The sequence below is a fragment of the Jaculus jaculus genome, chromosome 3 (assembly GCF_020740685.1).
Source record: "Jaculus jaculus isolate mJacJac1 chromosome 3, mJacJac1.mat.Y.cur, whole genome shotgun sequence".
Classification (NCBI taxonomy): Eukaryota; Metazoa; Chordata; class Mammalia; order Rodentia; family Dipodidae; genus Jaculus; species Jaculus jaculus.
Genome location: NC_059104.1, coordinates 166,457,318 through 166,482,668, shown reverse-complemented (window position 1 = coordinate 166,482,668; position 25,351 = coordinate 166,457,318). Strand labels below are relative to the sequence as shown.

Genomic DNA, 25,351 nt, shown 5'->3' with positions numbered 1-25,351 from the left:
GGGATCATTTAAAAAATATATATTTTATTTATTTATTTATTTGGGAGGGAGAAAGAGAGAGAGAAAATGGGTGCGCCAGGGCCTCCAGCCATTGCAAACAAACTCCAGACGCGTGCGCCCCCTTGTGCATCTGGCTTACATGGGTCCTGGGGAATTGAACTGGAATCCTTTGGCTTTGCAGGCAAGCACCTTAGCCACTAAGCCATCTCTCCAGCCCAAGAAGGCCTAATTTTTAATTTGGTGTTTATAAGTCCTGGTGTTCGCAGTACAGAGAGGTGATAGTTGAAATGTGCTTTGTGTATAAATGGCAGGCAAGAGTTTACTTTTAGTTAACCACTTCATATTTAATTCTTCTTACTTTTTCCTCAAGATTACATATTTATCCTAATAGATGCCATAATTAACTTTTTGCTTTTCTACCAGTAAACCTCTTATCTTCCAGTAACCAGAGAATGGGTTATTTCTTAGTCTTTAAATTCATTCCACATTCTTTTTGTTCTGCTGCCACTGTTTTTTTTATTTCTTGGTAAGAGAAATCTTTTATCTCATTGTTTGTCCTTTTTTTTTGTGGGCTTCATGAATTCTTTTTCCAGTAGTGCGACAATACTCTGCTGGTCTTTGTTCTTCTTCTCTGAGCCTACTTTAGCTTATGTAGTGTGTTACTTCCAGTGACATTTCATCCACTAATGCTGCTCCTGTCATTTTACTTAAGCTGCTGTGAAGTAATTTCTGTTTTCTGTTCCTGTCTTATGAAATCATATTCCTCTGAAATTCTTCAGTCCTATCAGTTTTGAGTATGCTTCTTATTTAGCATCTAAAAGTTTTTTAAAACACTTTTAAAACCTAAAATCAGGGCTGGAGAGATGGCTTAGCAGTTAAGTGCTTGCCTGTGAAGCCCGAAGACCCCGGTTCAAGGCTCTATTCCCCAGGACCCATCTAAGCCAGATGCTCAAGGTGGCGCATGCATCTGGAGTTGTTTGCAGTGGCTGGAGGCTCTGGCACGCCCATTCTCTGTCTGTATCTTTGTCGCTCTCAGATAAATAAATAAAAATAAACAAAAAATTTTTTAAAAAAACACCTGAAATTAGTGGAGCAAGAGAATAATAGAAAAATAAAAGTCCACCAGTACTTCCATAGCTCTCCCATGCAGCAGCACTTTCCATGTGACTGCTTTTTTACTCATGTCAGTAATAATTGATTATATTTCTGGAATAAAAGTTCACATTTATTTTGATGGCATGTCTCATTAACATGTATCTACTTTGCTATAATTTTCTTATTTTTTTTTAAATTTATTTATTTGAGAGCAACAGACACAGAGAGAAAGACAGATAGAGGGAGAGAGAGAGAATGGGCGCGCCAGGGCTTCCAGCCACTGCAAACGAACTCCAGACGCATGCGCCCCCTTGTGCATCTGGCTAACGTGGGTCCTGGGGAACCGAGCCTCGAACCGGGGTCCATAGGCTTCATAGGTGAGCGCTTAACCGCTAAGCCATCTCTCCAGCCCTAATTTTCTTATTTTTAATATATATATATATATTTTTTTTTTATTAACAACTTCCATGATTATAAAAAAGTACCCCATGGTAATACTCTCCCTCCCCCCACTTTCCCTTTTGAAACTCCATTCTCCATCATACCCCTCTCCATCTCAATCAGTCTCTCTTTTACTTTTTTTTTAATTAATTAATTTATTTATTTATTTGAGAGTGACAGACACAGAGAGAAAGACAGATAGAGGGAGAGAGAGAGAGAATGGGCGCGCCAGGGCTTCCAGCCTCTGCAAACGAACTCCAGATGCGTGCGCCCCCTTGTGCATCTGGCTAACGTGGGACCTGGGGAACCGAGCCTCGAACCGGGGTCCTTAGGCTTCACAGGCAGGCGCTTAACCGCTAAGCCATCTCTCCAGCCCTTTACTTTTTTTTTGGTTTTTCGAGGTAGGGTCTCACTGTAGCCCAGGCTGACCTGGAATTTACTATGGAGTCTCAGGGTGGCCTCGAACTCATGGCAATCCTCCTTCCTCTGCCTCCCAAGTGCTGGGATTAAAGGTGTGTGCCACCACACCTGGCCATACCTGGTATTTTAATATGGGTTCTGGACATTGAACTCAGGTCCTCATGCTTATGAGGTAAGTACTTACTTAACTGACTAAGCTGTCTCCTCAGCCCTTTTTTCAGGTTTTAGTCTAGATTAAGCCATAGTGAATATCTTTGTGGATTTTATTAGAATCAGCACTCAAGAGTAAGATTGAAAGGGTGAAGTATTTTGGAGTTTCCTATGTACTATCCTTTGTATTCTTGAACCATAACATTTTGGATTAGTTCACTAATAATCTGGCCATTATTAAGTCCTTAATATTTTCTTTAAAAACTCTTGTGTATGAGTACAGGCCTGCATGTTAACAGTGTGTATATATGGAGGGAAGTCAGAGAGTAACCTCAGAAATTGGCCCCCCCCCCACCTTGTTTGAGGCAAGGTCTCTGTGTTTTCTACTGGCAAGCAGTTCTGTATATTATCCTGTCTCCATCACCCCTCCAACTCTCTTTCCTTGGCTGTGCTGGATTACATATATGCTCTCACATCTGGCTTTACATGCATTCTGAGTATCTGAATTCAAGTCGACATGCTTATGTAATAAGTTCTTACTGGGCAGTTTGATGAACACAGTATATACATTTAGCCAGACAGCAGCAGACGTTACAGCCCTAGGGCTCAGGACTACCCCTGTTTTAAGTTTTCAGTATCAGGGATGTATTCCCTCCCATGGAGCGGGCATCCAGTCCAACTAGAGGGCAGTTGGTTTCCACCATGACAGATGTGCCACTATTGCACTGGTTGGCTCATTTGGCCTGGCTGGCCAGATCTAAGTGTCCACTGTTGAGTTTTGCACTGGTGATTTCTCTCTCTCCCATTGAACTGCATGCAGAATAGCTTCTTCCAGCTTTCTGTCAGCTGGTCTCCTTATATTCTTTTGGTCACTCAAATGCCTAATAAATTGATCCAGAATTTCTATCTGGATTAATATCTAAATTTACTTGCAAAATGTGATAAATGGTTGAATGACTTAAAAATCTGTATTGACTGGTTTTTAGCAATTAGAAAGTTTATTATCTCACAACAGCAGAAGTCCAGGAGGAAGGCTTCAGTTAATTGAGGCAGCAGTCCACTGGATCAACAAGGAGCTTTTTGGTTTGTTTCTTAACTTTTCAGCCTACCTAGTGTATGAGCTATTTTCTGCCGTCATGGGCAAGATGAGTACATTCTAGGTGTCCCATCAAGGTATAAAAATACACAGGGGAAGGAAGAAGACACGCTTCTCTTCTGTATAGTTGTTAGCAATAAGGAAAGCTTTCCCAGATGTCTCCCAGGAGAATATTTCCCTTATATCCTGTTAGCTCCAACTAGTTTAAATATGTTCCTGGGATAAATAATGGGTAGAGGTTGGGAGTTTTCCATGACTGGCCTAATTCAATTAGAAATTACCCTCTAGGGGCATTGGGGGACAGTTCATTTGGTAAAATGCTTGCTTTGCAAGCATGAGGACCTGAGTTCAATCTGCAAAACCCATGTTTTTTTAAAAATATTTTATTTATTTATTTACTTATTTGAGAGGGAGAAAGAGGCAAAGAGAGAAAGAGAGAGAGAAAGAGAGGGAAAGAATGAATGGGCATGCCAGGGCCTCCAGCCACTGCAAACGAACTCCAGATGTATGCGCCCCCTTGTGCATTTGGCTTACGTGGGCCCTAGAGAATCAAACCGGGATCCTTTGCCTTTGCAGGCACATGCTTTAACTGCTGAGCCATCTCTCCCACCCTGTTTTTGTTTTTTGTTTTTTTTAAGCCAGGTGTGGTAGAGTTTGTTATCCCAGTATGGGGAAGCAGACAGGTGGATCCTGGGGATTTGCAACCAGTCGAGCCTTGGCAAGTTCCAGACCAGTAAGAGACCCTGTCTCTAAGCAAGTAAGCAGTGCCTGACCATGTGGCCTCCCAAGTCATGCCCCAAGTCACCCCCCAATACATCCATATACACACACAACAAAATAATTGCCTTCTAGGGCTCCTTGTGGGACAGCCTCTGCAGAAATACATGCCAGTGCCCAGGGATTTGGGTTTCTATGGGGAGAAAACCAGGTTTTGTTAGATGACAACTAAGAGTGTATGCCCCATTAGAGGATTTAATCAATGGTTTTTAGGAACAATTGACCTTTCATTTTCCTTCCTCTGCCCTTTCTTCTACATTTGAGGGCAATTTTATTCGAATTTAATGGCAGGTAGGAAAGCTGGACATCTCAGCATCTGCTCGGAGGAGAGAGATGGATTAGAGGAAAAGAAAAAGTCATGCTTTTTGAGTTAGAGATCAAGAAAGCAAGTAGTCTCAGCAGATCCTGGTGTGTGTGTGTGTGTGTGTGTGGCAGGGGGGAGACACAGAATGCCTGGGATCCAGATAGTAGGTTTAGGACTTTAGCCAGTATCCCAACCAAAGTGAGCTAGAAAGAAGACTAAGAAAACATTACACTTTCTGAGTTATAACTGAGAAAACAATTAGGCTTAGCCATGAGGACTTATGAGCAACTTGGGATGCTTTCAAGAATGCAGAGTGGTGTCCTGACCATCTACAGCTACATGTGGTAGCATATGCCTCTACTCCCAACATGTGGGCGGCAGAAGCAGGAGGATCACTGCAAGTTCAAGGCTAGCCTGGTCTTAGCAAGTTCTAGACCAGGGCTTCATAGTAAAAACAAAACAAGAAGGCAGAAAAAAGAAATTCCTCTATCATAAAGTATATGCTCAGTAAGTATGTATTTATTTTTAAATATATTTTATTTGAGAGAGAAAGAGGTACAGAGTGAGAGGGATAATGGGCACACCAGGGCCTCCAGTCACTGCAAACGAACTCCAGAGGCATGCGTCCCCTTCTGCATCTGGCTTACGTGGGTCTTGGAGAATTGAACTGGGATCCTTTGGCTTTGCAGGCAAGCACCTTAGCCACTAAGCCATCTCTCCAGCCCAGTTAAGTATTTATTGACAAGAAGTATCCAAAGACTAAATACTTCAATCAGGTCACACAGTTACATGTGCTATTTACATACAGTTTTCTGAATCTAGAGCCCTACATGCTTTTACGTGAGATGTATGGAAGAGCCCAGGGTGGTTGCACACTTCTGCAATCCCATCACTTTGGGAGGAGAATCAGGAGTTTAAGGCTAGTCTGGGTTACGTGAGATGCCATCTCAAAAAGTATAAGGAATTAGTTGTAGATTGTTAGAAATGAGGTATAGGAAAGGTACTTGTTATGCAGAACAGCTCAAAAGATGAATGTTTCAGTGAATTATTGTCTTCTACCATGTTCAATGCGAGTATAACCTGAAAACTAGTATTATTAAAATGCTTTCCTCGTAATTCTTCACTGATGGAAGATCAGTTCATTGTTTGGAGTCACAGGGTAATGGTGCCTCTCACAGTTTGAAAGCTGCATAACAAATACGTAAGGCACAACACATTGTGTCTGAGACTTACAAAGTACTCAGTAAACCATACTTTCTATTGACTGCTAGCACTTTCAGCAGTTACCTACCTATAATAACTAAAAGTCATTTTAGTTATATCTCATCACTTCTTTTTATTTTCCTCTAGGTGTATCTACATCAGCAATCAAGATGGCATCAACAAGGCTTCCCTCCCCCAAAAGCTTAGTGAGTGCCCCAACCCAGATTCTTGCACAGTTTCCTAAGCAGCACCAGCAGTCTCCTAAGCAGCAGGTACAGCAAGTGCAACAGCAGACGCCGCAGCCGGGAGCCCAGCCTCCCGCAGTGGCGCAGCAACAGCCGCCGCCGCAGCCCCAGCCGCCGCAGCCCCAGCAGCCGCCTTTGCCTCCTGGTATCAAACCTACCATCCAGATCAAACAGGAGTCAGGTAATTGGAAAATGTTCCCAGGAAGCGCTGCTGCTTCCAGCCCATGAATGTAGTATGTCTCTCCATTTACTTAGGTCTGTTTTAGCTTCTTCAGTGTTTTACAGTTTTCAGCAAAGAGATGGTTTTACATTCTTATGTATTTGCACATGTTGGGATGTAGGGGGCTTTGCCAGCGCCTTTTCTTGCTGCAAGCAAACACCAGATGCTTGTGCCACATTCTTTTTTTTAATACACATATATTTTTTGTTTGATAACTTCTATACTTATAGACCATGGTATTTCCCTCCCCTCCCCTTTTTAAAATTTCTTTAAAACATTTTTTATTTTTTATTTATTTGTCAGGGAGAGAGATTGAGAGAATGGGTGCTTTGGGGCCTCTAGCCACTACAAACAAACTCCAGATGCTTGCGCCCCCTTCTGCATCTGGCTTACATGGATCCTGGGGAATTGGACCTTGGTCCTTTGGTTTTGCAGGCAAATGCCTTAACTGCTAAGCCATCCCTCTAGCCCCACCCTTTTTAAAAAACATTTTTTATTAACAACTTCAATCTTAATAACAACCCCATGGCATTACCCTCCCTCCCCCCACTTACCCCTTTGAAACTCCACTCTCCATCATAACCCCTCCCCATCTCAATCAGTCTCTCTTTTGTTTTGATGTCTTGATCTTTTCCTCCTCTTATGATGGTCTAGGTAGTGTCAGGCACTGTGAGGTCATGGATATCCAGGCCATTTTGCGTCTGGGGGGAGCATGTATGGAGTCCTGCCCTTCCTTTGGCTCTGAAATTCTTTCCGCCACCTCTTCCACATTAGACCCTGAGCCCTGGAAGGTGTGATAGAGATACTGCAGTACTGAGCACTGCGGTCATTTCTTTCCAGCACTATGATACCTTCTGAGTCATCCCAAGGTCACTGCCATCTGAAAAGAGAAGATTCTCCACCAAAAGTGAGAGTAGCATTAATATAAGGGTGTGAACATTACCAGAAGTGCTTACTGGGCAGTTTGATAAGCATAGTACACACATTTGGCCAGACAACAGCCCCATCTGCTTTTTTTTGAGGCAGATTCTCATGTAGCTCAGGCTGGCTTCTAACTCACTAGGTAACTGAGTATGACCTTGAACTTCTGGGATTACAGGTGTATACCACCATGCTTATTGATTTATGCAGTGCTGGGAATCAAACTCAGGGCTTCATGTATGATAGGCAAGCACTCTACCAATAGCTACATCCCCAGTCCTAGTGGCAGGTCCATTATGGAACTTTCCCCATTCTCGTTTTAGGGAATGAATCTTTCCTCCCTGACTTCCCAAGGCACTTGATTTGTGTTTTTCCTATGGCAATTGTATTACACCCCTAGGGCTCATGACTACCCCTGTTTTAAATTTTCAGTATCAGAGATGTATTCCCTTTCCGTGGAGTGGGTCTCCAGTCCAATTGGAGGGCAGTTGATTTCCCCCATAACAGATGTGCCACTATTGCAACTGTTGGCTCATTTGGCCTGGCTGGCCGATTATAAGGCTTGCAATGTCCATTGATGAGTATCTTCACTGGTGATTTCTCTTTCTCCCATTGAACTGCATGCAGAATGGATTCTTCCAGCTTTCTGTCAGCTGGTCTACATGGAGGAGGTTATCAGCTCAAATCCAGCAATATTTCTCAGTGGCCTTGTAGCCCAAGCATATGGAGTCTTCAGCAATAGAGTCTTATCATCTATTCCTGGTGGGAAACCAAGGGCCTCGAGAGTGGCCTATAATGTTTTAAAAGGGGCATCATGGATCTCCCTGGCCAACAGCTCACTGGAAGATATCCCATCCCTTAGTCCCCCCCCCCATTTTCAAAAAATTATTTTATTTATTTAAGAGAGAGAAAGAAGCAGAGAGAGAGAGAGAGAATGGGTGCATCAGGGCCTCCAGCCACCGTAGATGAACTCCAGACGCATGCGTCACTTTGTGCATCTGCCTTACATGGGTCCTGGGTAATTGAACCGAGATAGGAGGCCACCTTGAGACTACGTAGTGAATTCCAGGTCAGCCTGGGCCAGACCAAGACCCTACATCGATAAACCGAAAAAGGAGGGAAGAATATTGATGAGAAAGGAAGGAGGGAAAAGCCCTTTCTGTCAAAGTTAATCATACCAACTTGATGGGATTCAGAATTAACATAGAAACCATAGAAAGGTGTTTCCAGGTTAGGTTAAGTGAGGTGAGAAGACCCATCCCAAATGTGGGAAGCTGCAGCCCATGGGCTGGAGTCCCGGACTGCATGAAAAGGAGAAAGTGAGCCGAGCACCAGCATGCCTGGCCCTCTGTTTCCTGCTGGGATTAAAGGCGTGCACCACCACACCCGGCAGTATTCTTCCCTCCTTTCATGTCTTACTTTATGTGCTGTAATGTTCGGTCCTTTATTAAATGGCTAAGTGTGGGTAGAGCAGACATCCTTTCTTTGTTCCTCATCTCAAGGAGAAAGCATTTAGTCTTCCTATATTAAGTGAGATGTGTTAAGATACAGGTCTTTTGTTGTTATTGTTATTGTTTTTCTTCCTTCTTTTGTAAATGCTCTTGAACTTGAGGAAGTTCCTTTTCTGAGGCTTTGTCATGAATAGTTACTAGATTTTGTCAAAATATTTTGTCTGTTCAATTGATACGATAAATTTTTATTAGCGATAGAGAGAGATGAGGGAGAATGGACATGCCAGGGCTTCTAGATACTGAAAATGAACTCCAGACACACTCACCACCATGTGCATCTGGCTTCCTTGGGACCTAGAGAATCGAACTTGGGTCCTTAGGCTTCTCAGGCATGCCCCTTAACCGCTAAGCCATCTCTCCAGCCCAAAAACTGTTTCTTACTTAGTCTGCTGCTATCTGGTTCCTGTGGATTGATTGTCTGCTGATAAGTCTTATTTATTGATTTTTAAATTTATTTAATTTTTATTAACAACTTCCATAATTTTAGACAATAAACCATGGTAATTCCCTCCCCCCCATATTTCTCCTTTGCAACTTCACCCTCTCAATTAGTCTCTCTTTTATTTTGATGTCATTATCTTTTCCTTCTATTATAAAGGTCTTTTTTTAAAATTATTGATAACCTCTATGATTGTAAACAATATCCCATGGTGCTGACAGTCTTATATATCTGCAAGAAATCCTACTTGGTCATAGTGTATGGGTTTTTTTTTTTGTTTGTTTGTGTTTTGTTTTTTGTTTTTTTGAGGTAGGGTCTCACTCCATAGTCTCAGGGTGGCCTTGAACTTAAAGCGATCCTCCTACCTCTGCCTCCTGAGGGCTGGGATTAAAGGTGTCTGCCACCATGCTTGGCTATCTTTTTTATATTTCAGAAGGTTCAGTTTTTATTTCTATTTATGAGAGATGTTGATCTGTAGTTTTCTAATTTTGCAGTATCTGTTGATGGTTAGAAGACCATTTGGATTATCTGTTTCTTCTTGTGTTTTGGCACTTTATGGTTTTAAGGAATTTGCCCATTTCCAAGTTCTCAAATCTGTGAGTGTGTGTTTGTTAGTCTTAATTCCTTATTTTACTTTCTTCGATAGGTATGTTAACGTTTATTTCATTTTTTATATTTTATTTTATTTTTTGAGGTAAAGTCTCACTCTAGCTCAGGCTAACCTGGAATTCACTATGTAGTCTCAGGGTGGCCTAGAACTCATGGTGATCCTCCTACCTCTGCCTCCCAAGTGCTACAATTAAAGGAATGCACCACCACACCTGACTTCATTTCTTTTCTATTTTTTTCCTTATTTATTTGCACGGAGGTGTGTGTGGGGGTGTCGAGAGAGAGAGAGAGAGAGAATATGAATGGGCATGCCAGGGCCTCTAGTCTCCAAAAACAAACTCCAGATGCCTGTGCCACTTTGCATCTGGCTTTATGTAGGTGCTGGGGAATTGAACCTAGGTTATGTTTTGCAGGCAAGTGCCTTAACTGCTGAGCCGTCTCTCCAGGCACTTTGCTTGGTGTGTGACTTCTTTTTCTTAGATTTTTCTGGGGATGAACAATTTCATTGAGTCTAAAAATGTGTACTTATTTGGGAGAGATATATAGAGAGAAAGAGGCAAATAGAGAGAGAGAGAGAGAATGTGTGCCCTAGGGCCTTCAACCACTGTAATTGAACTCCAGACACATGCTCCATTTTGTGCATATGTGCAGCCTTGTGCATCTGGCTTATGTGGGACCTGGAGAGTCAAACATGAGTCCTTAGGCTTTGAAGGCAAGCGCCTTAACCACTAAGCCATCTCTCTAGCCCTAACATTTATTTTTAAGAAATGTGTAATGTTTTAGTTATACTCCTAAATTTGAATAACTTAGGAGATAATTTGAGTAATGAAAGTTCAAAAGAGTATCATCAATGTGAAAAAAGCATCTCTAGGTAGGGCATAATAAATGCGTGACTGTTGCCCTCTTAGGTTGGTATAAAGGACATTTTAAAAAAATAATTTGTACTGAGATTTATCTTTCTTTTTTCAAAGGTGTTAAAATCATCACACAACAGGTTCAACCAAGTAAAATTTTACCCAAACCAGTGACTGCAACTCTACCCACCAGTAGCAATTCCCCTATTATGGTGGTTAGCAGTAATGGTGCAATTATGACAACGAAACTGGTAACTACTCCTACTGGTAAGTTCTCAGAAACATCAGTTCCTTCATTCATTTTTCATCAAGTACATTTCCCATACTAGCAGTATGTTTGACACTTGGGCTCTGTAGACAATAAAAAGTGGTTTGTCTGCCTGCTTGTCCATCCATCCATCATCCATCCATCCATCCATTGAATGAATGTCAGGGTTATATACCCCAGCCTTGCCTGGAATTCTCTATGTAGTAAGAAGGTGATCTTGAACTTCTGCTCCCCATACTGTCTGTCACCTCTCAAGTGTTGGCATTCCAGGCTGGTTTATATGATGCTGGGGATCAAATCCAGGCCTCTGGCATGCTAGGAATACACCAGCCAACAAGGTCTTTCTTGACTCCCCTAATCTTCACTTTCACCCCTGGAGTTAGCTCCCTTTTGTTACTTTCTCTTAGTCCCTTGTTCTTTTTCCTTATAGGACTTACTATAGTTTCTAATTACTTAACTATTTACTTGTTTGTCCTTATTAGACCAAAAGCGTTATGCGAGTCCAAGATTGAATCTGTGTGTCCACCACATGCAGGTGCTCACTTAGGATTTGTTGAATAAATGAAAACATTCCCAACTCACAAGAATCTGACTCCAGTGAGGTTGAGTCCATGTTACATTGCAGTGTAGTTAATGTTCCTCAGACTAAGGTTAGAAGCATGCGATTGTGCCAGATAGGAGAGTGCAGCCGTTACCTCCTTATTGCTGGGACAGATTTCCTGAACAGAAGCAGCTCACATGAGGAAGGGGTTGATTTCAGGCTCACAGTTTGCAGCGGAAGCTTCATCAGGGCAGGGAAACGCAACCAGCTTACGACATCATACATATATCTGCAGCAGAGGGAGAACAGCAAGTGTGAGCGGGCTCTGATCACACCACAGGGCTGCACTTCTCAGCCTGAGGTCTGCACCCAGCAGTACACCTTCTGCAGGAAGGTTCCGTCTCCCAAACACTCCTCCACCTGCGGCTGGTCAGAAATTCCTGAGGCTAAGCTGGGCGTGGTGGCGCACACCTTTAATCCCAGCAGTCGGGTGGCAGAGATAGGAGGATCACCGTGAGTTCGAGGCCACCCTGAGACTACATAGTGAATTCCAGGTCAGCCTGAGCTAGAGTGAGACCCTACCTTGAAAAGTCCCCCCCCCAAAAAAAAAATTCCTGAGGCTATAGGAGACGTTTACATTCAAACAACCATAGAAACATTCAGCTCTGCCTGTTGAACAAGTAAGCAGGTGACTTGATCTCCCCAAATTTTTTCTTTTCTCTATCTAAGCAGGATGTATATGTCATAGGTATGAAGCACACACACACATTGTCATTCAATCTTCAGTGCCATCTGTTGCTTCCTCCCATGCTACAAGTCCGTATCTATTAAACTACTCCTCGTTTCTCCTTGTCCTTGACAATACTGTTTTCCTTTCTGCCTCTGTTTTAAACACCGTTATTCTCATTAAATACTCATAGCAGATTTTTCTCTGTGTGGCTGAAAGACAACATCTGTATACATCATACCTCATGTTTAAGAAAGGTTATAATGTTGTGTGATAATATTACAATAAGGACTGTGTTTTGCATGTGTGTAATATGTGCTGTTGTGTGTATGGTGTCTGTGTATGTGTGTGTACCCACATGATGGGGTGTCATGTGTGCTTGCCTGCATGAGACAGAGAACAGATAATGTCTGGTGTCTCCCTTCCATCACTTACCCCTCTGTATTTTCTTGGTGGAGTCTCTTACTGATTTCTGAGCTGACAATTAGCAAGCCCTGTAGAAATTGCTTTCTCTGCTCCCCACAGGACTGTGGGATTAGGAGACCTGAACTCTGGTGGACTCGCGCTCTTTGAATCTCTCGTGCTTGTGCGGGAAGCACACTTAACCACTGAGCCTTCTCTCCAGCCCCAGTGTTTTCTTTTGTTAAACAAAAGCTGAACTTAGTTTTTTTTTCAGTTATAATTCAAAGGGTTCAAACTTTGTATCTTTGTAGCATATTTACTTTGAACTTGATTTTTTTTAATATATTTTTAAAAATATTTATTTGAGAGAGAAAGAGGCAGGTATATGTATAGAGAGAATATGTATATATGTATAGAGAGATATGTATAGAGAGACTAGGCGTACCAGGTCTTCTAGCCACTGCAGATAAATTCCAGATGCATGCGCCACCTTGTGCATCTGGGTTACTGGTCCTGGGGAATTGAACCTGGGTCTTAGATGCTAAACCATCTCTCCAGCCCTCAGTTTTTTGATGTTTTGTTTTGTTTTTTTGAGGTAGGGTCTCACTCTGGCTGAGGCTGACCTGCAATTCACTATGTAGTCTCAGGGTGGCCTTGAACTCACAGAGATCCTCCTACCTCTGCCTCCAGGTGCTGGGATTAAAGGAGTGCACCACCATGCCCAGCTTTTTTTTTTTTTTTTTTTTTTTTTGATGCAGGTGTATGCTTGTAATCAACTTGAATTGATTTTGCCTAACGTTTCTTTGTTATAGTGGTTCTGTTTTTAAAAGGTGAACAACTTGCTAAAAATATTTTTTGAGATGGGGTTATTTTGAGAATGGCTATTAGCCTCTGAATGTAATCATGAAGAAAAGTGCATTTGAAGAAAGTACCATCTTTTTTCTTTGTGTGTGTGTGTGGGGGGGGGGGGGGGCTGGCAGTGTTGAGGTAGGTTCGTGCTCTAACCCAGGCTGAACTGGAATTTACAGTGTTGTCTCAGGGTGGCAAAAGCTCATGGCAATCCTCCAACCTCTGCCTCCCAAGTGCTTGGGTTAAAGGCATATGCTACCACACCTGGCTAAAAGTGTTATCTTACTTATTTTTTTTCTGATTTACCTCAAGGTTAATACTTTAGGAATGATCTTTCTGAATCACTGGATTTATAAGAAACTACAATAGGCTAATCTAACTAGTCCTTTTGAGAAAGAGAAAAGTCTTTGAAATAGCAAGGAAAAGGTGTAGAATCCTATCAGAGACATAAAGAAAAATATTTTAACAGGTCAGTTAAAGTAGAGGAAATATGTTAATAGAGAAAATTTTAGGCTAAAGAAATATCCCTGGCAACTCTTGGCAGTTTCAGTTTTAATCTCTAGTAAAATGATGGTATAACCCTTTCTTTAGAAGGTGGAAATATATTTAGAGAGTAGAAAGGTATAAAGCAGTAAGAGTTATAAAATTTTAGGCAAATAATACTGCTTTATTTGCTGAGTGCCGACATTGTGTTTGGCACTGAGACAGCATAAAACAAATGTGGAGACCTTAAATCTGTTACAGAAATATCAAAAATGTCCTGGCAGGATAGATGATTAAGTTCTTTTTGGCATAAAATGAATGGAAGAAGTATAGTGGAAGAAAGGGGAACAGTTTTACTTTTTCTTGGGCTAGTAATTTGATGCAACACTTCACAAAATTTTATGTGTAAAATTAACTCAAATTGACTTGGCATTGGTTCTTGTTACATGTATTTCAAGCTGACTGTAAAATTGCAAATTAATTTCTTGCCTTGAAATATTATATACTAGTACTAAATGTACATACACACACACATACACACATCCCTTGAAATTCTATTTTTGAGTTAAAGGGATGTAGATTACATTTAATTATAGTTAAATTGTATTGATTAGCATTCTTTTATAAATAACATTTTTCTTTTTTTTCCCCCTCCCTGCAGGCACACAGGCAACCTATACCCGGCCAACAGTGAGCCCATCCTTAGGTCGGATGGCTGCAACCCCTGGAGCTGCAACCTATGTGAAAACTACCAGTGGCAGCATCATTACAGTGGTACCCAAATCATTGGCTACCTTGGGGGGCAAGATAATTAGCAGTAATATAGTTTCTGGTAGGTCTATCTGAAATACATTGAAAGTGTGATTGACCTGTGAGAGGAAAAACCATGTATCACTGCGGCAGGGTTCCACCAGTTCTCCTTGGAGATGTAAAGCTTTGCTTTTTTTTTTTAAAAAAAAAAAAAAATATATATATATATATATATATATATATATATGTATATATTTATTTATTTATTTGAGAGCAACAGACAGAGAGAGAAAGCTCCAGATAGATAGAGAGAGAATGGGCGTGCCAGGGCCTCCAGCCATTGCAAAGGAACTCCAGACACGTGAGCCCCCTTGTGCATCTGTGGGTCTTGGGGAATTGAGCCTCAAACCGGGGTCCTTAGGCTTCACCGGCAAGCACTTAACTGCTAAAGCTTTGTTTTTTTGTCCTTATATTTGGTGATTGATTAGGTTGTTTTTTTTTTGTTGTTGTTGTTGCTTTATTTGTTTGTTTGTTTTTCAAGGTAGGGTCTCACTTTAGCTCAGGCTGACCTGGAATTTACTATGTAGTTTCAGGGTGGCCTTGAACTCACAGCGATCCTCCTACCTCTCTGCCACCCAAGGGCTGGGATTAAAGGCATGCACCACTACTCCAGGTTTCTGAATAGTTTTTAATTTCAGTATTAGTAGCCACATATAAAGCTTTTGATAATTCTAAAATAGAAGCTTGTGTGTGTGTGTGTGTGTGTGTGTGTGTGTGTGCGCGCACACACATGCAACACTGTTTTATGTATCCTAGGCTAAACTCATCCTTTCTGTGTAGCCAAGAATGACCTTGGACATCTGATCCTCCTGCTGCCACTTTATGGGTGCTGGGATTGCAGGTTTGCCCCACAATCCTACTGTATATGCACAGAGACATTCTTTTAAAAAATAGTTTCCTTTGTCAATCATTTCAGACTACATAATACATCTTGATGTAGTTAGTATTGTACCAACTTTACAAATGACAGATTTGGGTTTAGCTGGGTCAAGTTTACCTGAACATACCTTACAAACAAGACAGTAAGAATTACACATTTCAGTATGTTGTGGGGACTTAGTGTGTACATTCCAGTACCAGTGTCACTTTAGCTTATTAAAAATAAAACACCTGAGGGCTGGAGAGATGGCTTAGTGGTTAAGGCGTTTGCCTGCAAAGCCTAAGGACCACGGTTCAATTCCCCAGGACTCACGTAAGCCAGATTCACAAGGGGGTGCATGCGTCTGGAGTTCGTTTGCAGTGCCTGGAGGCCCTGGTGTGCCCATTTTCTCTTTCTCTCTGCCTCTTCCTTTCTCTCTGTCTGTCAAATAAATAAAATATTTAAAAAAATAAAGCAGCTCAGTAGCTTTATCTGTTTTTTCCCTATTTATGTCATTTTTTAAAAATATTTTATTGAAGTACTGAAACTAACCCTTTGCCTATTTATTACTAGTTTTTTATTGGCTCATTAATCCTTATAGTTATTTATGTTGTAGGTTCTGAAATGAAATGTTAAACATGGCATCTATTTTCATTGATTATTATTTTTTAATTAAAATTATGTAAATAATCTGATTAAGCAAGCCTTGTGAATTTTAACTGTCTACAACTTTTGTAGACTAGTCATGTTTTGTATACCCCAAGTGAGTTGTTTCAACATTTTTAAGTCAAGGGATTGAAGTTCCTGGCAGTCATTTGATGTTGCTGATAACTCAGGAAATGGAAAAAAGCAAACAGAGCATGGTATTGGCATAAAGCACTGCATTTAAAGCTGTTAATTTTGGCTCTACTCTGAAGTGTAAGTGAGAAAATCCAGTGATTGCCAACCGAATGGGGGTGAAACCAGTAGGGAAAGAATCATTGTGTTCTAGCTCTTAAAGTGGATATTTTCAATAGCATAGTAAAAATGCCAATTATGATATATTACATGATAGTATCTTCAAATACTATAAAGCACTTAGATGTTTTTCATGAAGTGGATCATGTTTTTCATTGAAAGATAGCTTTTTGAACAAACTTGGAATGTTTATTTACATATATGAATTGGTACTATTATATAGCTGGAAGGTGTGTCTTGATGTTATGAGGTCTCTTTTTGGACCTTATTCATAATGTAGCTACATTATATTAGGTTAGAGTAATATAAACAAGCACATTTTCTTACAAGCAGAGATTTGATGTAAAATATATCTGTTATACACGTACAGTATCTTTATATTAGAGGTAAAACCACTTATGATTAGTTGTTATTTCAAGTGAATGGGGTGGTGTGCATGGAAGAGTTACTGAACTTTCCCACCATTGTAGAATACACTTGTCATGCAGTTGAGATGACTTTATTGGTTGCATAGAGATCATCATGTATATATCTCTGTTTCACTGAACCATTTCTCCAGCCCCATGAATAGCTTTTTTTTTTCTGATTTTTTTTTTTTTTTTCAAGGTAGGGTCTCACACCAGCCCAGTCTGACCTGGAATTCACTATGTAGTCTCAGGGTGGCCTCGAACTCACAGCGATCCTCCTACCTCTGCCTCCCAAGTGCTGGGATTAAAGGCGTGAGCCACCATGACTAGCATTCATGTAACTTTTAAGCCCTGTTGTCTCTAGTATAGTATAGTAGCTAGGTTGAATGCATTAAGACAATCTTTTGCCTTTATATTTTAGGAGATGGTGAGTTCTAGAACTCCCTTTCCTCCTAAAGAAGCATTTTTCCTAAAATATATGGCTATAAAAATAGAAGACTTATGGGCTGGAGGGATGGCCTAGTGGTTGGGGCACTTGCCTACAAAGCCAAAGGACCCAGGTTTGATTTCCCAGGACCCACATAAGACAGATGCACAAGGTGGCATGTGCATCTGGAGTTGGTTTGCAGCAGCTGGAGTCCCTGGTGTGCCCATTCTATTTGCCTCTCTCTCTCTCAAATAAAATAAAAGATTTTTAAAAAAAGAATATTGAAGGCCAGGTGTGGTGGTATACACCTTTAATCCCAGCACTTGGGAGGTAGAGGTAGGAGGATCCTCATGAGTTCAAGGCCACCTTGAGACTACATAGTGAATTTCAGGTCAGCATGGGCTAGAATGAAAAACTATCTTGAAAGAAAAAAAATTAAAAAAGACTTTTTAAACCAAACCCAGAAACTTTATAAAAGTACAAAAAATTTAAGAACATAAAATTTGTTTGTATAAATGTATGTATATTTTAAAAATTAAATCAAGATATTGCTTATTAATTCTTATTTCCTATAATATTATAGATTATTTTCCCATGCTAGTAAATATATTTTGACATCCTCCCTATGGGCATTGAATATTCTCTTATATGATATACTATGATCATACTGTTGTTGAATGTTTTACGTTGTTTATAGTTGTAGTAGTTTTGGATTTTTTTTCTACTTTTTTGGAGGGGAACGGCTGGCCATTATAAGTAATTCTGAGCACTATATATTAGTTATTTATGAAACTGTTACTTCTTCTGGATATGTAATTACTCTGTAATGCAAGTTAATGCTTCCATGGTACTTTCTTATTTTTATTTATTATTATTTTTTATTAACAGTTTCCATGATTGTAAACCATATCCCATGGCAATGCCCTACCTCTCCTCACTTTCCCCTTTGAAACTCCATTCTCCATAATATCCCCTCCCCCTCTCAATCAGTCTCTCTTTTATTTAGATGTCATGATCTTTTCCTCCTGTTAGGATGGTCTTGTGTAGGTAGTGTCAGGCGCTGTGAGGTCATGGACATCCAGGCCATTTTGTGTCTAGAGGAGCATGTTGTAAGGAGTCCTACCCTTCCTTTGGCTCTTACATTTTTCTATGGTACTTTCTACAAAGGTCATCTCTATTAGAATAAGCAGTGGAAGCCATGGCAGTTCTTATGGTTATTTAACTCATATATAGTAAAATAGGTATTTATATGTGTAGAGGCGATAACTGTCAGATTTATAAGGGTTGTTTTTTGTGAGCTGTGTTGAGTGTTGATAGAAGAAAGCAACTATTTTATAGAGAAGTTTGGATCCTTCAGAAATGAGCTCATTATCCTGACTCTGTGATGGGCCGTGTAAGACTTGTGTTTGATTGCTTCAATCTTCCCAGTATCCAGGCAGAGCTGTTTAAGATGTTCTGTGTTCTTGACATAAGATTTTTATTTTAAGTTTTATTTAGGATGCTAGAAATGTCAGGGACCACTGACATTGTGTGATTAAGAAACTCAAAAGTAGATAGTAGGGAAATGAGGCAATTGGAGTGTGATTATTCAACTGGCATTGGTAACATTTCAAAAGTAAACATACTACTGATAGAGTTCATTCACATAATTCATGTACAAAGATTACAAAGTTATTGCCATCCATTGTACTAGGAATTGAGCATTTTTTGTTATCAGGTCAAATCAAGACATTAGTCAAAAATTTTAGAGCCAGGCGTGGTGGTGCACGGCTTTAATCCCAGGGAGGCAGAGGTAGGAGGATTGTGAGTTCGAGGCTACCCTGAGACTCCATAGTGAATTCCAGGTTAGCCTGGGCTGGAGTGACACCCTACCTCGAAAAAAGGGAAAAAAACAATTTGTATCAGGCAAAACAAAACAAAAAGGGCTGGAGACTGGAGAGATTGCTTAGTGGTTAAGGTACTTGCCTGCAAAGTCTGGGGACCCAGGTTCGATTCCCTAGTACTCAATGTTTGAAGGACTAATTTTTCTCTGCATCAGTTATAAGGGTACCCAAGGAAATGCATGCATCTAGAATTCATTTGCAGTGGCTAGAGGTCCTGGCCAGCATACCCATTCTCTCTCTTTCTCTCTGTCTCTCAAGTAAACACTTTTTTTTTTTTTTTTAACTTGGGCAACGAGAGTATAGAGCAAATATTTGGTAGTAGATGATTTGATAGGCAGAAAAGATACAAATTAGGGACTAGTTCAGGGGAGAGGCCAAGATATGTTTATATGACTAGAAAGGATATTTAAAGGTTGAAAACAATAAATTTACTTATGTAAATCAGTTTCATTTTCACACTCCCCACAGTGCTGCTCAGTAAAAAGCATAGGTTGAAGTGGAACTTCTTTTTGTATCTGTGTTCTCTTTGTCTTTTGTAATCCCCCAGAAATGCAGTTGATCCGCTTCTATTGTTTTGAACTTGGTCTGTATGTAGCATAGGCTCATCTATCACAGTCCTTCCTTCACGTCCCAAGTGCTGGGGTCACAGGCAGGCTCTGCTGCACGTGGCTTTGTTAGATGTTAATTCTTTTCATAAGTTTTCTCTAGTCTAGTAAAGTTTGATATTTACCACTAATGTTCTTTTTTAAAGTTTTTCCATTATGCTGGTCACATAGATTTAATACTAAATTTGAGGGAAATGTACCATGGAATAGTGTTTTTGATTTGTTTCATTTAATTAGTCAGGAACGATACATTGATGGGGAAATGGACAGTGATGATTTTAGAATCTGAATTTGTTACAGGTCCGTAGATGCTCAAAACATGACTGCGTTAAGAGTCAGTTCTTGATATTTTCTCATTGTGGGATGAGTTAAAACTTACTATTGTAGCTGGGCGTGGTGGCGCATGCCTTTAATCCCAGCACTCGGGAGGCAGAGGTAGGAGGATTGCCAAGAGTTTGAGGCCACCCTGAGACTCCATAGTGAATTCGAGGTCAGTCTGAGCCAGAGTCAGACCCTACCTCAAAAAATTGAAAAACCAAAAAAAAAAAAAAAAAAAAAAAGAACAAAAAAAACCTTGCTATTGTAAGCTTTCATTTTTGTCCTCATGTCATGACCCTGATTGGTTGTATACAACATAAATAGAAATAACCAACTAACCACTACTCCTTAACTCAGGCCTCCTTTTCTTCCTCCTTCTCTAAGGAACAACTACCAAAATCACTACAATCCCTATGACTTCCAAGCCCAATGTGATTGTTGTGCAAAAGACTACAGGAAAAGGAACGACCATTCAAGGCCTCCCTGGCAAAAACGTCGTCACAACATTGCTAAATGCTGGCGTAAGTAAGAGCTTGAACTGCAGAATGAGTAATCCACTGAGGATTTTAGAGACCAGTTATATAGATATCTCTCATCCTCACGAAATCATTTTGTACTCTTTCAGTTAAAGGGCAGTATTTTTTATTTAAATATATGTAAATCTCATTGACTTCAACTTAGGGAGAAAAGACTCTTCAGACAGTGCCAACGGGCGCGAAGCCAGCTATCATCACTGCTACACGACCCATCACCAAAATGATTGTGACTCAGCCAAAAGGAATAGGCTCCACAGTTCAACCAGCAGCTAAAATCATCCCGACAAAAATAGTATATGGGCAGCAAGGGAAGACACAGGTATGGTATATAATGATGTTTCTTGGCTCTCAGCTATTTTTTTTTAAATTTTATTTATTTATTTGAAAGTGACAGAGAGAGAAAGAGGCAGGGAGAATGGGCGCGCCAGGGCCTCCAGCCACTGCAAACAAACTCCAGACATGTGCACCCCCTTGTGCATCTGGCTTTTGTGGGTCTTGGGGAATCAAGCCTCGAACCAGGGTCCTTAGGCTTCACAGGCAAGCATTTAACCGCTACGCCATCTCTTCAGCTCAGCTCTCGGCTATTTTAAATTCCTAAAACTTCTAGATAGAAATTTGAAGGAAAAGATCAGCAGTTGGAAAACACTGGTTTTTAAAAGTTAAAACTGAATGTGTCTTTTCTTCAGTTCTTTAAAAAAAAAAAAAAGTCTACATATTTCTGTCACATTATCAGCAAAGGTGAAGGAGAAATTCCCTTGGAATAAAATCTACTGAAAGTACATATTGTGATTTGAGAACCGTTAGTTGAGTAAGGATGAATTCTCAAAACTTACTTTTTCTAACTTTACATGGTCTTCATGAGCACTTTACTAATAAGATTTGTTTTATTTGAACCCTGCATAACAGAGATACTAATGGTTTGCTCATTTTTCATCCCATACAGGCTAATATTTCTAATAGTTTGCTTAGAAATTTGAGGTCCACGATGCATTCTGCTGGCTGCTGTGTGTTTTGTAGGTACTTTAGCAGTTTTGTGAGAATATCAGAGGAAACAGTAACAGCTTTGGTTGAGAAATAGAATTGCATATTGCATAAAAGTATTAATTTACCTATATAAATTTGTAATTAGCATTTAGAATCTATTTCCTCAAAGTTGTAGCTATATTGTTTACATATTTTAAATCATTAGTATTGTGGATGCAAGTCGTTCATTGAATTCACCAGCAACAGTTGCATTTGTTCTTTCATTTAATGTATAATGTAAGCCGTACTTTCATTCTTTTTTTTTTTTTTTTTTTTGGTTTTTGAGGTAGGGTCTCACTCTAGCCCAGGCTGACCTGGAAGTCACTGTGGCATCTCAGGGTGGCTTCGAACTCACGGCAGTTCTCCTACCTCTGCCTCCCGAGTGCTGGGATTAAAGGCGTGCGCCACCACCTGCTCGTACTTTGTTTTAAACTCTTAGAAGTCAGTGACTAAGAGTCTAAAAGCACTTTCATATACAGTAGAAATAAAAATAGCTGTGCTGGGGCTGGAGAGATGGCTCAGTGGTTAAGGAGCTTGCCTGCCAAACCTAATGACCTGGGCTCAGTTCCCCAGCACCCACATAAAGCCAGATGCATGAAGAGGCACATGCATCTGGAGGTCGTGTGCAGCCGTTGGACGGAGGCTTCCCCCTCAGTTTTCCAAGTACCAACATTACAACCTTGAGCCACCATGCCTGGCCAAGCTTAGCATTTTAAACAAGGCTCTAAAATTTTCCCTGAGCATATTTCTGCTTTTCTTCTAGGTTCTTATTAAACCCAAACCAGTGACATTTCAAGCCACCGTTGTTAGTGAACAAACGAGGCAGCTGGTAACAGAAACATTGCAGCAAGCATCCAGGGTAGCAGAGGCTGGTCATACGTCCATTCAGGAAGGAAAAGAAGAACCCCAGAGTTACGCAGATAGTAGTTCCTCTTCTACGGAGTCCTCGCAAGGGTCCCAAGGTAAGAAGATCCACTTTAGCTGTGATTTAACAAGCACTGCCGACGGCGTTCTAGTCCCCAAGTGGGCTTTCCGTCTAGATATTTCATGCACGCTGTGCGTTATGCTAGTTCTTTTGACTTTGTTTTCCTCTGTTTTATGATTAATAAGTGAGCTGACATTCTTTTATTTAACCATTCTTTCCTGCATGTCCCAAGTTCATCAAATAGTTGTCAAACTTTATGGATCTTTTTCTTTTTTAATAACTAGCAAACTTTAGGTGCTGATTTTTATCAGGTAGACAATGTCAAATTGGGCAGAGCTGTGATTTCCAGATGGTTATTTTCTTATTCTTCATCTTTGGTTTGGGAAGAAATATGCAGGAAAGTGAATATTACTTTGAAGTGATTATTGCCAAACCTTGAGAAAGAATCAGAGTGATCAGAGGCGTACTATAAGTGGACTGATTGTACATTGCATGGGACAATTCCTAGTTTATTCTATTCTTGCATAATTGTTAATAGTGGGGTTTTTTTTTTTCACTTTCAAAAGTATCCCAGATGGTAATTCTGTGATTGTCCTAATTGTTAGGGTGGAAGTCTGAAGCTAGCAAGGAGGCTGTTTTAATCACTAGTGTTGTTAGTTTTTTTTTTTTTTTTTTTCAGAGTCTCTTATGCTCATTAAAGCTTTGAGACCCCTCAAATCCAGTATGCACGTAGCTCAATTATCTTAACTGCCTGTACTGTATAAATGGCACAGGTTAAGTATCCTTTACTGAAAGGAATAAAACCAAAGTGTCTTGGTTTTCATGTTTTTAGATTTTTAGAATATTTGTATCTTGAGACCAGGATCCAAGTTTAAATAGGAAATTTATTTATGTTTTATGTAGACGTTATATACTTAGTCTGAAGGTAATTTTACAGGTTAAAAATACTTTATTAATTTTATTTAGGAGGAATTTGAGTTTTTTGAGGTAGCGTTTTGCTCTTAAGAGCCCAGGTTGACCTGGAATTCACTATGCAGTCTCAGGGTGGCCTTGAACTCACAGCGATCCTCCCACCTCTGCTTCCCAAGTGCTAGGATTAAAGGCATGCACCTCTACACCTGGCCAATTTTATAGTTTTTTTAAAAAAAATATGTATTTTTTATTTAATTATTTAAGAGAGGAGAGAGTGTGGGCATGCCTGGGCCTCTTGCCACTCTGTAAAAGAACTCCAGATGCATGTGCCACATTGTGCATCTGGCTTTACTGGGTACTGGGGAATTGACCTCGAGCTGGCAGGTTTTGCAAGTAAGTGCCTTTAACCTGTGAGCTATCTCCTAAGCCCTGCAGTTTTTCCTTTTTTTTTTTTTTTTTTTAATTAATTGTACTTGTGTTTTGACTGTGACCTGTTACATGAGGTCAGATATAGGATTTTCCATTGGTACAATCATTTCCTTTTTAAAAAATATATTTTATTTTTATTTATTTACTGTGGGGGGGCAGATAGAGAATGGGCACATTAGGGCCTCTAGCCACTGCAAACCAACTCCAGACACATTTGCCACCTTGTACATCTCTCTTATGTGGGTCCTGGGGAATCAAACCAGGGTCCTTTGACTTTGGAGGCAAATGCCTTAACCGATAAGCCATTTCTTTAGCCCTGGTAGAATCATTTCTAAGCTCAAAAGTTTCAGATTTTGGGGTATTTGAATTAGGTATTTTTTTCTTTATTTTTATTTATTTGAGAGTAACAGAGAGAGAGAGAGAGAGAATGAGAATGGGTGTGCCAGGGCCTATAGCCACTGCAAACAAACTGCAGACATGTGTGCCCCTGTGTGCATCTGGCTAGTGTGGGTCCTGGGGATCGAGCCTCGAACCGGGGTCCTTAGGCTTCACAGGCAAGCACTTAACTGCTAAGCCATCTCTCCAGCCCTGAATTAGGTGTTTTTGAGTCAAAGTTGTACAACCGGGATGTTTATGCCTATGCTGATATATTCTGATGTATCTAAGTAAAGCTGATGCTCTTCCCTCTTGTTTTTCCTTATCCATCCATCCTTTCTCCATACTTCCCTGCGTGCCTGTTTGGCTTTGCTGGAGTGTTTGTTTAGCACCTTTAGTTTGTTGCTTTAATGGGTATTTCTAGCATCTTTTCACATTATGCAACCATTTCATTATTTTAATTCGTGTGTGCAACGTGTGAGTATGGTATGCATGTTCATATATTGTGAGCACAAGTGCATGTGTATGCATGTGTGTGTGGAATGCATGTTCTTACATTGTGAGCACAGGCATGTGTGTACGTGCATGTGCGCTGCATGTGTGTGGAGGTCAGGTTGGTGTTGAGCATCTTCCTCGATTGGTCTCCACCACTTTTTTCTCTTTGTTTTTTTTTTTTTCCTTAACAGATTACTAATATGTCATTCTAAACATTACATAAGCACATCCTACCCGAGAGTATCAAATATTGCTCCCATAAGCAGCTCAGTTTGGGCTGTTTAAAGACATGTGGCTGCTGTCTCCCACTACTACGTTAGATGAGAAAACTAATTCACAGAATGAGTTTTGCCTCCTAAAATTAACAATACCAAGTAGAAAAAGGAAAAGATTGTGTTTAAAAACACTGAAGTAAGTTCTGAAGGGTGTATCCTTGCTCCCATACATACTTAGTACAAGTTACTGAGAAGTGCTTCTTTACTTGGATCAGGAACTCGTCAGATATCTGTTGAATAAACTCTTTATGGATAACTAGCCACTGCTCTACTTTGTGCCTTTTTTAAGGAGTGTTTTATCAAGTAAGAGCAACAGTAAGCATATTGAAATTACCACTTGAGACCGTAAGGCTATGGAATGATGACAATTACACATACACCCATTGCAGGAAATCAAATTAGTGTACATTCATAGACCCAGTAAGAAAAATATACTAGAACTCATTTTAACTTAGCAGTTCACTGGGAAATCTTTTTTTTTTTTTTTTTTTTTTTTTGAGGTAGAGTTTCACTGTAGTCCAGGCTGACCTGGAATTCACTATATAGTCTCAGGGTGGCCT

At 40.3% G+C, this 25,351-nt stretch overlaps 1 protein-coding gene across 10 annotated transcripts in view; it reads left to right on the top strand.

Moving 5' to 3' along the window:
* Positions 1 to 25,351, top strand: part of Emsy (EMSY transcriptional repressor, BRCA2 interacting) — an 86,449-nt gene that overhangs the window by 31,582 nt on the left and 29,516 nt on the right. For all 10 annotated transcript variants that reach the window (XM_045145253.1, XM_045145251.1, XM_004656253.2 and 7 more), the window contains 6 exons: positions 5,634 to 5,912; positions 10,403 to 10,552; positions 14,217 to 14,387; positions 20,206 to 20,342; positions 20,503 to 20,676; positions 22,144 to 22,342. In XM_045145253.1, the coding sequence (XP_045001188.1) occupies positions 5,634 to 5,912; positions 10,403 to 10,552; positions 14,217 to 14,387; positions 20,206 to 20,342; positions 20,503 to 20,676; positions 22,144 to 22,342 (1,110 nt within the window). The remainder of the gene's footprint in view (positions 1 to 5,633; positions 5,913 to 10,402; positions 10,553 to 14,216; positions 14,388 to 20,205; positions 20,343 to 20,502; positions 20,677 to 22,143; positions 22,343 to 25,351) is intronic.